This window comes from Rhamphochromis sp. 'chilingali', assembly GCF_963969265.1.
Source record: "Rhamphochromis sp. 'chilingali' genome assembly, chromosome: 8".
Lineage (NCBI taxonomy): Eukaryota > Metazoa > Chordata > Actinopteri > Cichliformes > Cichlidae > Rhamphochromis > Rhamphochromis sp. 'chilingali'.
Genome location: NC_137935.1, coordinates 20,228,405 through 20,244,948, shown reverse-complemented (window position 1 = coordinate 20,244,948; position 16,544 = coordinate 20,228,405). Strand labels below are relative to the sequence as shown.

The 16,544-nt window shown below is 42.5% G+C and overlaps 2 protein-coding genes across 2 annotated transcripts; both read right to left on the bottom strand.

Annotated features, from left to right (window-relative positions):
- Positions 1-27: 27 nt before the first annotated feature.
- scarf1 (scavenger receptor class F, member 1) lies at positions 28-7,511 on the bottom strand. The gene is made up of 11 exons (XM_080889310.1): positions 7,280-7,511; positions 6,950-7,011; positions 6,762-6,863; positions 6,090-6,630; positions 5,506-5,724; positions 4,134-4,262; positions 3,467-3,573; positions 3,232-3,349; positions 2,984-3,108; positions 2,626-2,763; positions 28-2,500 (listed from the first exon to the last, which is right to left on the bottom strand). Exons 1-11 carry the CDS (start codon positions 7,378-7,380, stop codon positions 1,386-1,388), a joined length of 2,757 nt encoding a protein of 918 aa, XP_080745436.1. The 5' UTR covers positions 7,381-7,511; the 3' UTR covers positions 28-1,385.
- Positions 7,512-7,933: 422 nt separating this feature from the next.
- rilp (Rab interacting lysosomal protein) lies at positions 7,934-16,273 on the bottom strand. Its single transcript, XM_080888567.1, has 8 exons — positions 15,710-16,273; positions 13,827-13,950; positions 12,433-12,554; positions 10,753-10,938; positions 10,328-10,497; positions 10,103-10,228; positions 9,908-9,991; positions 7,934-9,432 (listed from the first exon to the last, which is right to left on the bottom strand). The coding sequence occupies exons 1-8, from the start codon at positions 16,037-16,039 to the stop codon at positions 9,312-9,314; spliced, it is 1,263 nt and encodes a 420-aa protein (XP_080744693.1). The 5' UTR covers positions 16,040-16,273; the 3' UTR covers positions 7,934-9,311.
- Positions 16,274-16,544: the final 271 nt, after the last annotated feature.

Here is a 16,544-nt window from a genome sequence, read left to right as displayed (position 1 = left end):
ATTACTGTATTCATTACTTATCGTGTATTTTGAATAATGTATCTACAAAAGCCAAAGTGTTTATTGTCTTTTTATTAATCACGGTCATGTTTATACAGTGAAATAACAATACTATAAAGTATTAACACAGACTTCAGGGGAGGTTTAATTCACCAGTGGTCACAAGCAGGGCAGCAATGTGTTTCTAACCCCACAGCAGTGTTCGTGCGCTGTGGACTCGCAGGAAACTTTAACATCGGGTCACAGAAGTACAAACATTTTTACAATTCCAGTTCTCTGACTGATTTATACGATAGAATAAACAACCCTGCCGGGCTTTTCCCTCATGTGTAAAGCATGTACTGATTCTGAGTGAATCGCGACTACAATCTGTTACAGCCTGTTCTTACCTGAGTTTCATCCAAGACTAATAAAATATCCACAGAGCAGCAGACTCAGATCCTTTCCTCACACTTAACTGAATCAATCAAATCAATCAAAAAGTTCATCACACTCATTTTATTATCTTCTGGGAACCCACCCAGATGTTCATCACTGCTTCTTTTTCCACAAACTTCCACTCTTTACTTCCATTTATCCTTTCTGACTATATAAGCACAATAGGTGCAGATATTACATCTGTCCATCCATCCATCATGGGGGTGCTGGAGCCAATCCCATCGATCGTCACACATTCACACTTTCAGCCTATTTAGATTCACTAATTAATCTAACATACATGTCTTTGGGCTGCAGGAGGGACTCAGAGTACCCAGAGAGAACAGAAAGGCCCCAAAACAGCCAATGGATTCAAACCCAGGACCCAGCTGATGTTGCTCCTAAAGCTGTTGGCTAATGAAAGTCTAAATGCAGGACTTTCACCCACAAGACTGTAAGTTTGTGCTAATGTAAAAGTAAATATTTAGATTTTTAGGCTTAGATTAAAATAATACTAAAAAGAGTAGTTTCAGTTTTCAGTTGCAGTTGTTTTTAGGTTAAGCCAGAAACACTTGGTTATAGGTTTAGGGAAAATATGTTTAGTGAGTATTGAAAAGGCCTGAAGAAAAACTAAGTTACAAAGATAAAAATTCATAACAGCATGATCGGTCAGTTCAGGGTCATGGTACTGGGGAAACATGGGTTACAGTGTGGGAACAACACCAAGGCAACAACGGACTGTGTAGCGTTCTTGTTAGAAAACACCCTATTTTCTTGTTCCATCTGTTGTTTGAAATTTCATTAACGGTTGCTATTTTTAAAATCACAATTTCTCTGTTATTTCAGTCATGTGAGCTGCAGCTGCACAAATCTCTCAGAGAAGCTTTCCCCATTGTTCAGTTATAACTGCAGGATAACAAACATGCGGCTGTTTTTCGATCAGTCCTGCTGACCCGTTTTCTCAGAGGTCACGAGTTTTTGATCTGGACATTTTCGTACCAGGGTTCATCAGTCATACTGACCGCCGCTCCTTCGTTGGTGATGATTTCAATGGGGCTTGTGCCATCTCCCACGGGTCTCAGAGTCCGGTAGGAGCTCTCAATTTGTTCTTCATGATGCGAGGCAGCGTGCTGCCTTTCGTCTCCTTCGGCCCGCAGATTAGACCCCGAGTCGGCTGACGCCACTTCAGGCACGCTCTTTAAAATGGACGACAGCGGCCGTTTTGGAGTGCCACTCTCTGTTGGCAGTGTGCCATTCGATCCAGCTGCATCAGAGGAGTTGTGGGAGGAGTGCTTCCTCCTGATTGGCTTACAAACTCCAGCCTCCCTTGTAGACGGTCCTCCCTGCTCCCAAACAGCCGCCCGAGCTCCCAGCTTCTTCCTGGGTGGTTTGATGATGCCTTCACTCCCCTTCGGCTTAGGCCTGCCAGACTCCTGCTCTTTTTGCCTCTGGAGGCTGCCCAGTCTTCGCAGCATCGCCTGAACGGGGCCCTCAGAGCTCGGCTCTGTTTTTGTGATGGGCTTACCCGCCTTACCCACCGTCACATACACAGTGGTGACCTTATGAGAGCCCCCTTCTTGAGCATCAGAGGCGGACGATGTCCCTTTATGAGCAGCTGTGTTAGACATAGTCCGTCTCCGTCCTGATGCTCCAGGAACCTGCAGGGTGGACCTTGATGGGGTTCTGTCTACTTCCTGGTCAGCCTCCTCACAGTTTAACTCCTGACTGTCGGTCACATCCACTCCATCTTTCTCCTTCTCGCCCTCAAGTCCGTTCCCCTCCCCAGTTCTAGCTGTGCTTCCCTGACTTTGCAGGGCCGATAGCATCAAAACCCCCCAGGATGATTTGGGTTTGCTGCGAGGGAGAGCACAAGGGTCCTGAGCAGAGCCACGCCTCTCTTTGGGGCTGAAGCGGGTGCCTTCAGCAAATGAGACGGATGGCCGCTTGGCCTTGGCAATGCTGGAGGTGCGAGGGATGTTAAAGGGTGAGGAGATGTCCTCGCTGCTGAAGCCCGATGGGTCTAAGAACATGTTACACTTTGAGCTCATCTCCTGGAACTCACCGCCCGCCACAGCCGGGATGTCTAACAGAAACAGAGCAAAACATCAACCAGTGCCAGAAAGAGTTTTTAAAAGTGGCAGTTCTACCTTGCACCAAAAGAGGGCACTATAAACTTTGTTAACTGGTGAACTTTATTTTTGCCTCTACCTTCCATTGGAGGGACGCAGTAAAGAGCCTCTCCCGTCTCCTCATCGCTGTCGAAGGACGATCCCTCCGTCACCCAGCCAGAGGAAGGAGGCTCAATGAAGCTGTGGTTGAAGGTCAGCTCAGGGTCATGGTGTGACACTGTGTATGTTTACATGAGACATAGAAAGCAGATTAATTTAAAAAGAATAATAATAATAGAACTAAATATCACAGCTTCTGGTCATAATTCATGCACACAGTAGACATTTTAAAAGAATTCAAATCTTAATGATGATTAAAATAGTCTTTTTTGTACTTTTATGAAGTTTGTATACAATAGTTGCATTACACTGTGAGCACTGTGAGTGGCAAGACTGACCGGTGACACGAGGCAGGCCAGAGGACCAGGCAGAGATACACGGCAGGGCAGCGCCAATGTTTGCCAGGACGCTATAAACGTGATACTTCATCCGAACCAAGAAGCCGCCATCAGCAACAGTTGTACTACGACCAAAAGAAATCATGTAAAGTTACCGGTATATAGAATGATAAACGTAGCCTGCTTTCCATGTTTTACCGTCTATGCAAAGTGAAGATAAAATGCCTAAAAGAAAGGTAGCTGCTGACCTGTCTTTGTCTCTGTCACCAGCCGGGCGTCCTCCACAACACAAGCAGCAGCAAACTACAGCAAGAAGCAACAGGAGCAAAGGAACCAGCACACCCGCAAGCACAGCACCTCTGTAACCTGTCATTCAAACACACACACACACAAACACAAACATGTAAGGGAAAGTACAAGACACACTAATGTACACATTTATACACAAAACTGACAGATAACTGAGTGGATGGATGGACGTACTGTTAGGACAGGCTCCGGTCACAGAGTCGCAGGCCACCCCCTCACCGCAGTCGCAGACAGAAGAACAGTTGAAGCCAAACCGGAGGGCAGGGCAGCTGTTGTTACAGCTGGAAACATCCATGAGTCACAGTGAGTAAGAAAGTTAAATCAAGATTTTATTTTAGTACTGGGTGAACACATAACGATGACGTACAAGCATCACAGAGAAGAAAGTTAAAGGGGCCACGTTTTCCATGTTTTAACCTACTAACCTCAGATCGTACACTCAGGGCAAGAGAAAGAGTGAAATCAGAAAAAAATTTAAATTTGAAGGCTTCTTGAAAAGAGTTCAATGTAGTTTTATTAATTGAAACCTTGACTGCGATTACACCAGTGGGCAATATATGGTTGGATAATGTAAAGGACATCCAAGTCATGAAGGTAGTTAGTTTCATTTTTTTACCATGGTTGGTGTGACTAGAAAACTTCTGCAATGCTACCACCTTTTGGAACATCCCACAACTAATTAGGTTAATTGTAAGTTTCTAAATTGCTGGATTGTCAGTTAAACACAGTCTTTAACTGATCTGGGAGTGCAGTTTAACTATTTAAAATCTTAACCTTTGATAAAAGCTGCATCTGCAACAGTAAGTCTATCCAACAGTAAGCAATGCTTTAATTTTCTCACCTCTCTCCCTGGAAGCCTGGCGCACAGACACATTTTCCTGTCACATGATGGCAGTTGCCATGAAAACAAGGACTACACGTCAAGAGGCAGGCGTCTCCAAACCTCCCGTTAAGGCAGCGCTCCTGACACCTGGACGAGGACAGAAAAACGAGGACAGAGATTACTAACACTTACACTGTTGGCGGTACAAACTTTCCATCCTCTATAAGCAGACTGTTTTTGAGCTTAAGTGTCATAAGCAGTGCTCATGTTTTACCACATGGATCATTTTATTAATTTTGCATCTTTAGGCAACTTAATCCATAAGTTTTAACTCTTCCAAGCAACTCTTTGAATCCGTCATGTTCAAGAGACTGCAGTACAGTTGTAAGCAGTGAATAACTTGGACTTTTTAGCAGATTCATCTCTTTTTGTTAAACTCAAATCATCTCTTGTCTTCTGGGTCTGACTTTCTGATTATGTCTCTAGTCAGTGAAATGCGCTTTGACAGCCAACTCACGGACGTCAGAGCCTCCCACGAACAGCTGTATGCACAAGTACGGAAGTGTTTTCAGTCCCCAGATCACACCACAGGATGACAATGGAGCTTCTGACAAAAATAACTATAATCTGTGACAGACAGACAATTTACTGATTGATTGATTTTTCAGTTTGAGCTAAAGCATATGAACCACACTGATCACAGGATGCTTCCTAAGACCAGTGAGGTGCAGGCCGCTGATCATTTTTATTCTTTTTTTTAAAATAACACAGTGATTAAGTAGCCAGTTATTACATTTTAGCATTTCTGTATATTTAGAACCCCAATTCCCAAAAAACTCAGAAGTAAAGATGGACAGAGGTTCAAAAAATTGAGCCATTAACTTGTGGAACAACTTCAGCTTTGACTAATTTTTTATCTACAATACAGAATCTGGAGAAATCTCTGTGTGCAAGGGACACTACCAAAAATCAAAACCCGTGATCTTCGAGCCTTCAGACAGCACTGCATTAAAAACAGACATGAGGGATGCTGCAAAGCCGTAAACATGACCCTTTCACAACATTTTTGAGATGTGTTGCTACCATCAAATCAAAAATGTGTAAATATTTTTCTTTAAATTGCATTTTCTATGTTCTACTGTGACTAAAATGTGAGTTTATGAGATCTGCAAATCATCACGCGTCCTACTTTTTTGGAAATAAGGTTTTAATTTGAAAGCTAATTCTTTCCTTTTACCTATTAATTGCTTTGATTATGTCAAAGTGTAAAAACGCACCAAAAAAAGGTGAAAAATAATGACTCGTAATGTACTTTGTAAAGCAGTTAGTTGTAAATAGTGTAAATTTTTATGTATTGTTGCTAATGTTTCCCCAAAATATGCGCGCACACCTGGGTCCAGTCCATCCGGGATCACAACTCTGACACAACCCAGTTTTTGGGTCACAGGGTTCATTGTTCCTGCATCGTGGACACCCTTCTTTGCAGCCATCACCATGGAAACCAGATGAACATGGGCGGTCGCATCGCGTACCGTTCCAGCCCGGCTCACAGGCTGCACATGTGCCATCGATCAGAGAGCAAAGCTGGTTGTCTTTACAGTGACCACAACTGAAGACAAGGGATAAAGTTCAGCAGTGAGAACACACACATTCACGTGTATCCACCTTTCTTTCCACACACACACACAGTCGTGTTTTTATATCCTTGTGGGGACATCTAATTGATATGATCCTTTCCCTAGCTACTTACCCTAACCATCAAAAATGAATGTCTACCCCTAACCCTGACACTAAATCCACATTTTAAGTCTCACAAATGCCTTCGAACACATGGGGACGGGTTTTTCGTCCTCATAGGGGTTGTTGGTCCCCACAAGTATAGCAAGCTTTCAATTTTTGGTCCCCACAAAGATATGTAAACATGATATACACACAAACAAACAGAGACACAGACACACACACATTGAAACCTACCTCCTTTTACAGTCAATGCCATACTTTCCTGCTTCACAGGGCTGGTTGCAGAAGAGGCCCATGTATCCTGGGTGGCACAGACACGTCCCACTCATTACGTCACAGCTGCTGTGTTTGAGGTCACATTTACAACTCAGGTCACAGCTGGTTCCCCACATGCCAGGCTTGCACTCGCACACACCATTGCGCTGATTACACGGGGACTGGTTACAGTCGCACGGGTTTGTACACCTCATCCCCCAGTGCCCCTTGTGGCACTGACACTTGCCTGTCTGCTGGTCACAGCTGGGGCCTACAGACCCACCGATATCACACTGGCACGGTTTGGCACAGGTTGAACCTGAATAGCTGGTGTCGCAGGTGCAGTTTCCGTGGATGGGGTGGCAGCGCCCGTGCCGGGAACACCTGCAGGTTTGCTTGCATAGTGGGCCCCAACGGAGTGGGTGGCAGGTGCACTCGCCAGTGGCTGGATGACAGCGCCCGTTAGGATAGCACTTACATATCTGACGGCAGTCTGGACCCCAGAACTCAAGAGGACAGTCTAGAAACAACACACCAGTGAGTACATAAAGAGCTATTACTAGACTAAAATATAGTAATTATCAACACTATAATGTTTTTATATTGTTATTTTTCTTATTTCTTCTACAACGAATGGACGTTTTAACTCACTGGTTTTGCACTCAGCACCATAGTAGCCAGGTGGGCAGCGACATAATCCAGGATATAAACAGATCTCACCCTTCAAACAGGCCTGCTCACCCTCACATACAGCTGCACACAAACACAAAGAGAAAACAAAGCCAATGTAGAAGTGGTAACAGCATAGGAATAATAATCATTAGAATACTAGAACTTACGTATTGTGCACTCTTTTCCCTCCTGGCGCCATCCAAGGCAACAGAACAGGTTAGAGGGATCCCTAAGAATTACAGACATCATCAAATCAGCTTGATAAATCTGAAACCTTAGTAGAAAAAACACTCCAGTGCCTGCATTCAGCCATGTCATCCTAAAGAAGGACGGGCCACACAACCCACAAGCCAACAGTACAATCTCATGGCACTAATATTCATCACAAGAACTCAAAGCCAGACGAAGGCCGCCAAAAATGTTAATTCGGTAACCCACTGTTGCCACTTAAGACTCAAAAGCCAGTATGTGCGAGTGAAGGAAAAGCTGGAGTTTACCTTATATTCTGGCAGACGTTCTTCCCAGCAGGATCCAGAGTGTGAGCGCAGGCCAGCGAGAAGCAGAGCAGAGCACTGAGAGCTCTGAGGAGAAGCTTCATCTCCAATCTGAAAGCACAACCAGGGACAAATATATTCCCGTCTTTATTTCTGCTCCCAACTTGTCTTTGTCTCAACTCGAGGGGAGAAAAACGAGGGGCAGTACCTATCTCTCAGCCTCCCTCCACCCTTCCCTCCACCCTTCCCTCTCTCTTTCTGTCCGGTGAGTCGTCTTGTGGCTCCAGCATAGCCAGAGAGGTCGAAGCCCCCGGGTTTCCTCTTCCCATTTCCTGGGGAAGTCAGAGCCACTTCCTTCTATTCAGCCAGACACAAGAGCTTTTTAAAGATGGTCGAACACTAACACACAAAACTCGCCGTACACAACGATGGGGCGCGTACGAACAAACACACACGTACTGATGGTCACCCTTTTGTCAGAATCTATTGCAGTAGGTCTTACAGGAGATGATGAAGGAAGCCTTTGTCTTCCTTATAAGTCGTGAAAGTCGGTGAAAAGATGCCCATGTGATCAATTTGAGATCCAGTGAAAGCTTATTCAGCATTCTTTGTTCCTTTTCTTATGAGGGTAAAAAAAATGAACTGAGATTGTTTCACTTTTGTAAATATATTCTCTGTTTAATAGATGTTTTTATTGAAATCTCAATGTCACACATTTTTCAGTTGTTTTATAATAAAATTCACTCAGATGGCAAATAACACCTTAAATGTGTTCACATCATAAAAACAAACAAAGAAAATGCTCCATTACAAAGATGCTTACAAAAATAAATTGCCCACAAAGGATGTCAGGAGAAGGTGGCTTTACTCAATGTTCATTCATTCTCCCTTTACACATGCCACTGGCCTGCCTGAGTAGTTTCTACTACATTTAGAGGGAACAGAGGGGTTCATTTAAAGTGGTGGTGCTGAAAGCACACGTTTAGGGCACCACCATCAAATACCCGAATACTGATACATGATTGATTGATTTTTACACTACGAGCACTAAAATAAGGCTTATGGGGTTAAGATGCACTCTCCTAACCTGCACTGCACTCACTTTTCTGTTTCCTTGTGCATAGAAGTGCTTCAGATCATTTAACCTCCTAAGACCTGAACTCTTCCACGGCATGCATTTTTAGTTTCTCTTTGATATTTGGACATATTGGGGCCCGATGAATGTAAAAACAAAGAATTACCAGATTTTTTTTTCTTTATTTTTGTTTTTAAGAAAAATAAGAGCCACATATGAGGATATTCATTTAAAATTTTGATAGAACAGTAGCAGTATAATGTCCTCATGAGTGGATATCAGGCCCTTGTAGAGCAAAATTGAGTATTTTGGTCTAAATAACCCAAAATGTGATGTCCACATATGTGGACGCCAGGTCCTAGGAGGTTAAACATAGAGTAACCACATGGCTTTAAAATTCCCTCACTGAGGTATGAGTTAGATTGTAATTGTTTGTGAAAATATTTGTATGAGTTATAAAATGAGCAGAACTTAATTTACTGCTTTATGTACTATTAAAGTAGATAATTATATCTATTTAAAACTCAAACTATGTCTTTGGTTTTTTTTAAAATACATATAAACACTGAATCTGATTTTACTGAATTACCAAAAATACATTTTTTTTCTAAGAATGAAAAAAATCATGATTGTCTTCCTGTACAAAATATCATAGCAGTATTTCTTATATCGTACTGTAGTTACACAATGTTCCTCTTGTTTTCTCCTTCCATGATAAAGGGGAAGGCATCAGACATGAACTAATCATGGTTGAAACTTAACTTCAGGAAATAAGAGGGGATTGTTTAAAAGCGCTTCTTTATCTTCCAGCGGTGCTCTGGGTCTGCATTCAAATGTCCTCATAACCTTTGCCCTGAGCAAAAACCGCAGAGAAGTTGTGACTGAGGTGAGGAGAAAGTGTTGTCTGAGTGTCAAACTTGGAGAAATCTCTCAGTTCAATCTCTGTGCTCAGTAATGCGTTCAGGAAGACCTCAGCTGCTCCGCCTCCTCATTGGCCTCGGAGTCTCTGATGATCTCCCAGGAGGAGTTGTTCACGTCGGTGGGACCTGGGCCGCTGCTTGACCTCGTCAGGAAGCCAAAGCTGCAGGCGACAGAGCAGAAGGGACAGGCCTGAGATCAGATCTGCAGTCAGGGATTACTGCTAAATATAGACTGGGATTGACAAAATCTGAGGAGGGTGACATTGTTAACAGAGCGAGGGAGATGGAGTGATGTCTGCAGTGTTTCTGCTTTTATTCTTTCTTTCTGAGTGGTTCACTTTCTTATTGCATTTGCTCTATGTTTATTGACAGGAACAGTGCAAAGCGCTGAAGCTGTTGAAAATTAATTTATGGTTCATTTTGCCAGCATTCTGTTTCAGTAAATGTGCAGCAGATGTGGAAATGAGACGAATGACAGCTTTAATCAGCACTGTGACCTCATGTAGGAACGAAAAGAGCACTAATATAAGCCGAAACATAAATATAAAACACCACCAGGTTCTGCTGCTTTTTACAAACCAGGACTCTGGCTTCCAGTCTGACCAGTGCGGAGTGATTGTCCAACATCGTACTCACAGGTTTCGAATACGTGACTCAGCCGGTTTCACTGTTCCATCCACTTCTGTTTGGCCAAACAGAGAACTCCTGTCTTCCTCATCACTGCCGAGGAAAAAACAGAGTCACTCAAACCCCTTTCGCTTTCTGAACATCTTTTTAAATCCGCGCATTGTTTCCTATTGTTGTTCTAGAAATCATGTCTGTAAGAAATACCTGCTGCTGCATTCGTTGTTAGGAATCCCAAGCATCTTGGCTTTAATGAGCTTTCTTTTTTTCTTGATGGCAGAGCGCACAGCTTCTAAGAGAAAACCTGGACACCTCTCCTCGTTCAGTATTTCCCTGCAGACACATACAGTCCTTTCAGCGTGTAGACAACTTCACTGGCACCATGACCATCAACTAAAACAAGAACACACGCACCCAAACAAGAAAACCCACCTCTGATAGTAGCTGAGCTCCTCCTGCACCAGGAAGAGGTTGGTTTTTAGCTCGTTCCTCTCGAAAAGGATGTCGCGCACCTCCTTCTTGGTGAAGCACGGCTGATCGGGATCCTTCTGATCGGATGTTGGCTTTTTCTTTGGCTCCTGTGCTGTTTGACTTGGTCGGGACTGACGGGACAACAAACAGTGATCAACAGATTAATTCAACCACAAAGCTGATTCAGCAAAGAGCAGCAGTTATTTGATCAACGGTGCAAGCTTAAACTCTCTAAACACTCTAGAGTGACGTTGGAGTCCAAAGTTCACAGATTTCCCTTTTAAGGCCTTAAGTAAATATTAAGGTATCTCTAAGAAGCATCTTATTCAATATGCGGGAAAGTAAAGAAACATATCTGTCGTATCCAGTGTGAAAGGTGTGCATACCGGCGTGTTGCTGTTGGTTCTGTCGAGCTGTGCTTGGAGGTTTTCTATTTCTTTGTTTTTCTCCTTCAGGTCGGCCTCCATGTCGGCCTTCCTCTCCACGGTGCTCTTCAGCTGGGCCTGCAAAACATTCTGCTTGTGTCGCAACTCTGCATTCATTTTCATAAAGCGCTCCAGCTGCTCCTGAAGCTACACACACACACACACACATAAACATACACATATATATATGATTTACAAATTTGCATCATGAGCAGTACTGCAGACAGTTATAAACACAGCTTATGGCTAAATCAATGAACCAAGGCTGACCCACAAAAATGGAAATTGGAAATGTGGTATATAAGATTACTCTGCCTTAATATAAAGGATTAAAAAATAGGCATTATTTAAAATAAAATAAAAAATACTCCTTGGTTAACCAAATCAAAGCCAACTCTTTTACTTCCCCCAGTTGACCATGAAGTGAGTTTTTCTTTCTGTTTAAAAGTCAGCTGATTGGGTGCAAAACGCCAAGCATTAACAAACACACCCAGTTATGGCCGCTATTTAAATCATGTGGTATACATGCCCTGACACACATACAGCCACGTGCAAACACTCACACAATAGCACACACCCACACTGTGGCTGTACCAAGATGAAAACAGTGCCCTGACTTGTCTAAAGTGCAGCTTAAATCATCAAGCAGTAACTGTGCGGATAATCCCTGCCCTCTTTTCCTGACAGTTAGCACACTTTCTGCCTTCCAGTGGCTCCGTTAGAGCGGTTTACATGATGCAAGTTCTCTTGTGTTGCTGTGCGACACATGACTCCACGACTGTGTATGTGAGTATGTATGATATATATAGAAATAACACAATACATAAAACAGGGTTTGAGAATAATGAAAAAAATGCTACTGTTTCCATGAGAAAAGTCAGAAAGTCTGTAAGGAAACACAACTTGCAGCCATAAATCTGATTGAGTGTAACCTTGTGATCCACATGGACAAAGAACACTTTTTATTATTTAAGGGCTGCACTTCATACATGTTTTCATCTTAATTCTCAAGTGACCGAGCCAATATATTTTAATGTTTGTTTATTTATACTTCTACTATTTCCTTTCCCTTTAAAAGAAATGATAAAATGTTTTGATTAAATTAAAGATGTTTTCAGTGAAGAGTTAACCCGACCCAGCTCCATCTTTAGATTAGTTTCCATTGTCACCATGGGAATCATCTGCCTCAAGGCCTCTGCAGCAGTCAAACTTGTTACTCTAGGTCACTAAAATATTTGTAAGTGGAACATCACAACAGAAATGTCAAAGCTTATAATGTTATCAAAAATAGATAGACACACTAGCCACTTTATAAGGTATACCTTTTAAGCACTGCTTGTTTAAACAAAGATCTAATCAGCTGATCACATGGCAAAAACTGAAGTTCAAACTGAGCGGCAGAATGTGAAAGAAAGGTTATTTAAGTGACTTTGAACGGGCATGGTTGTTGGTGCCAGATGGGCTGCACTGAGTTTCTCGGAAACTGCTGATCCGCTGGGATTTTCCCACACAACCATCTCTATAGAGTTTACACAGAGTGGTCCGAAAACGAGAAAATATCTAAGAAAGTTAATCTATCAGCCTCCTAAAAAGAAAGAATGAAAAAAGGTTAAGAGTGAATTATATCGTATGTCTCCTTACCGCCTCCACCTCTTTGGTGATGGTAGTTATCTCCTGGCTTTTGGCCCTCAGGTCATCTCTTTGTTTATCCACCACCTCCTTCAGCTTTAGCATCACCTCACGCTCCTGCCGCTGAACACGGTCTAACACACACACACACACAAATTCACAAAGTGTATCAACTTTGTGTAGCTACTTTTTTAACTACTTTTGTCCCTCTTTGTCTTCATAATTTCATAGCTTACGCTCATTCAAATTGGATTTAACATTTAACCTGTGTTTTATTGTTGCTAATGCTCATAATAGCTTACTCGTGTCATCAAAAATGTAATAAACTCATGAGCCCAAACTCTTTCTAAGAAAATCTGCACTAAATAATATCGAAAGACAAAAGTCAGCATAAGTAATTACCACAAGACCTCAACATTACACGAGCTTAATACCTTGATCCCATTTGTGTCAATGTGCACGAGGACAGCACGCTGCACGTAATCTTGATTCATTCTACAGAGACTTGAGATTTCAGAGCACAGACAGTATCTCTTGCTTGCATCTACTGTTATCTTGCTTTGCAAATAGTTTTGCTTTCACATTAACAGATTCTGAGAAGTGCATCTCTCAAATGATGCCAACAATTCAGCAAATGAGTTTCATGTAGTTCACCCAGCAGTAAAAATGAGCAGATAATAATAACATTTCTTTTTAACCCTTACACTCTGTGACCTTTCATCAAAACTGAAATAACTGAAAGCATATTTGCGGTGAACCTCAGTGGCCAAACAGCCATTTCACTTTTACTACATGAAATGAATAGTCACGTTCACCTGCCTCAGGGCGTCCTGTCAAATAAATCACAAAGTTAAGACGGCATGAGTTTATCTGCCAGTACGCAAAAACTGGAGCCTTACTGTATATTATGTTTAAAAGACTATTGATCGTATCTCTCTGCTGTTTAATTTTTATAGTGTACAGAGTAATTGTTCAGGTTGTTGTCAGGGTTTAATTTTGATGTTTGCTTTTTCTGAACACTTTCACAACTATGAACTTCAGCCAGCAAAAATAACTGCACTATACACACAGCGATGGCCAGTTGGACTGGTTTCAGCCTCAGAGAGTATGATGGTTAACCCACTGCTTTAAATATTTACTGGAACTGGTTGATGTCACATTTACAGACTAGAATGAAGTAAAAAAACCAACATAACCACAAGACCTCGAGGTTGATTTACCTGTTTGAAGAGCACGCACTTACTGCACTTCTATAACATGTTGAATTTTTTTTGTTTTGTTTTGTTTGTTTTTTTTTGGGGGGGGGGGGGGGGGGGGGACTGATTTTCACATAGTTCCGATTTTAGAAGCCTATGATATACCTTACATTACAGTTCACTTCAACAAAAATAATTCCTCATACATACCTTCCTGTGCATGGCTGCCTCTCAGCCTGCTCTCCAGCACCTCCCTGTCTTCCTGGAGCTGCTGTATCTGGACCTGCAGCTCTTCGCACCTCGTCTTCCACTGCTGCTCCTTCTGCTGAAGTTCCTGGATGAGATGACAGGAGTCAGACTGTGAAACTAAAACCTCAAAAGCAGGTTGTATTGCATTTTTAGAAGGGGGGAAAAGATCTGATGTAAGCTGTAGAAAATCTCTAAAGCATTCAAAATCTGGATTCAAGTTAACCAGTTGCGTCCAAGCAGGTGTGTAGTGTTAAGTCATTGCAGATGTTTTTCTTTTCCAACTTTGTTTTATTGATTTCAACCATGACATACATGACATCATGACAACAGCAAAGTCGATCTTGATTTCAGAACAATTGTATGTCCATTACACCCTCCAACCCCCCATCCCGAATTCTCCCCCTTCAAGGTCCACACTAGACAAGACACCACAGAGATCCAGTCTCTGCACATAAAAAATATCTCAAGACCCATACACATAAGCATAAATTGCAGATGTTTCTCTAATGGCTATGAGACATCTAAACAGCAAAGTCTGACTTCCCACGACAGCAGAGCTTTTCCATATAATGGCAGCACAAACACTAAATAAAGAGAGAAATAGTCTGACAAAAGACATGACACAGGACCTGAGAGATGCATCTAAACCTTCGTTTGATCTACAATCTGCTGCTTCATCAGATATGCTCTCAGTGGAAGGGTGGCTGCCAAGAGGCCATTCTTAAAGAAGGAAAACAGGAGAAAAGACTGACAAAGAAGAACTGGGCTGAAAATCAGTGGCAACAGGCCCTATAGAGTGTTGAATCTGAATTTGATCCATCATGCAATACCAGCATAGCTTCACTCTTCAGCATGACAATGATCACAAACACAGGACCTCAACATCCATGAAGCAGTGTGAGATCCAAAGCAGAGCTTTGGGTGTTGGCTAAAGGTGGCCAATCCAAATACTGACTTTGGAGCTCCTTAGAATTTGACATGTTCTGTTTTTACCTTATAAACTGTATTCCCATGTATGTATGCACATAGTTTCAATAAATCGTTGCATTTTCCAAGCAAAATATAAATAAATGAGGTGGCACAAAACTTGTGTACAGTACTGCAGAAGCTCCTAAATGATGCTATGACCTCATGAACGTATTAACGTGGTTCTTCAACATTTATAACTCTATAGCTACAGTTATAATTAACGAAAAGTCCCTTTTAAATGTGGTACTTTACACCAAGTGATTACTGGTAAGATGCTACTTAAGTGGCTGACTGCTAATTAGCTAGCTTCTTTCTAGTGTGGGTGGTAACACTCCCAGTGCTAAAGCTAAAATCACTGCTGTGTCATCATGTGATTTATAAAATACATTTTACAATATATAACAGGGGACATAACAATTAAAGTTAAACTATGCCAATGTTAAATATTCTCACTGAAAACTGTTAAATTACAGAGTCTAAGAATAACTGTCGGTCTACGTGGTTGCCTTGACGACACGGGGCGGAACTTCAGGTATTTAAAGGTGGCGGTGGATTGATATCAAACAGGCAGTTATAAGGTTTATATCACGCGAGGTCATGCAAATATATATGCAAGAGTAATTTTGTTTCACAGTGACATAGTATCACAGAAAAAAAGAGTTATGGAGCTACGTTTTCACTACAGTTGGGAGCAGTAGCATGTAGGTTACCCAAACGGCGCAAAATCACCTCGAAATACATCAGACTCGTTGTCAAACAGCTCCATTAACCTGCTGTTATAACACAGAGACGCACACTCGGTGAGTAACACGCACAGGCGCCGTTGTATTATTTACAAAATGGTGGTGTGACTGAAAATCCCCCACGTCTCTCACCCGTATCTCGTTTTTATCGTTGGCCTCGTCGTTTTCCTTCCCCCCGCGTTTCTTCTGCTGTTGCAGCTGTATGGTCTCGAAGGTCTTCAGAAGCTCCTCTTCCCTCAGTTTGTGAGCGTGGTTCCTCGACGCGAAGCTCTCCAGCAGCTCCAGCACTTTCACTATCTTCGGTACTAGACCCTCAGCGCTCTCTTTGCCGTAACCGTCGATGAGTTTCTCCACATCGGTGCCGATCACTTTGGCTATCTTGTACACATCATCGACGGTGAGAGCGGAAAACGTCCTGCCGAAGCAGTCCTCCAAGTTTTTGGTCTCCGAGAGCGTCTCCATGTCCGAGCAGCTCGCTTCACATGCTCGTCACAGGCTATCGAAACCGACAGGAGACGTGACGGCAAACCGTCAACCAAATCAGCGTGCAAACTTTAAACCTCACCCTCTGCCGACACGTCTAAACTTGACCTGCTCCGCTCACGACGATGCCACTTCATTTATTTAATGTGTGGTCACATTACATCAGCCTACCCCAAAAAAAAAAAAAAAAAAAAAATAGACACCGAGCACAACAGTGGACAGTAGGCTGCTGTGTACTCGCTGCTGGGTCCTCCTACTTTTCTGACCAATGTAGTGCGAGTACAGAGAAACATGCACAAGTATGCCTGCTAGGTCGAGCTTACTGATGCATGCAGCAAAGCGTAAACTTAATTTCCTCTGCAGATCTGCAGTCAGAAATGCTGGCCTAGAACTGTCTAGGGAAATAAAATAACGGCAGAACTGCACATAAACCTGGAAATATAGCTTCATTAACCAAGACTAAAACAGAAAGTAAAGTCCTGGC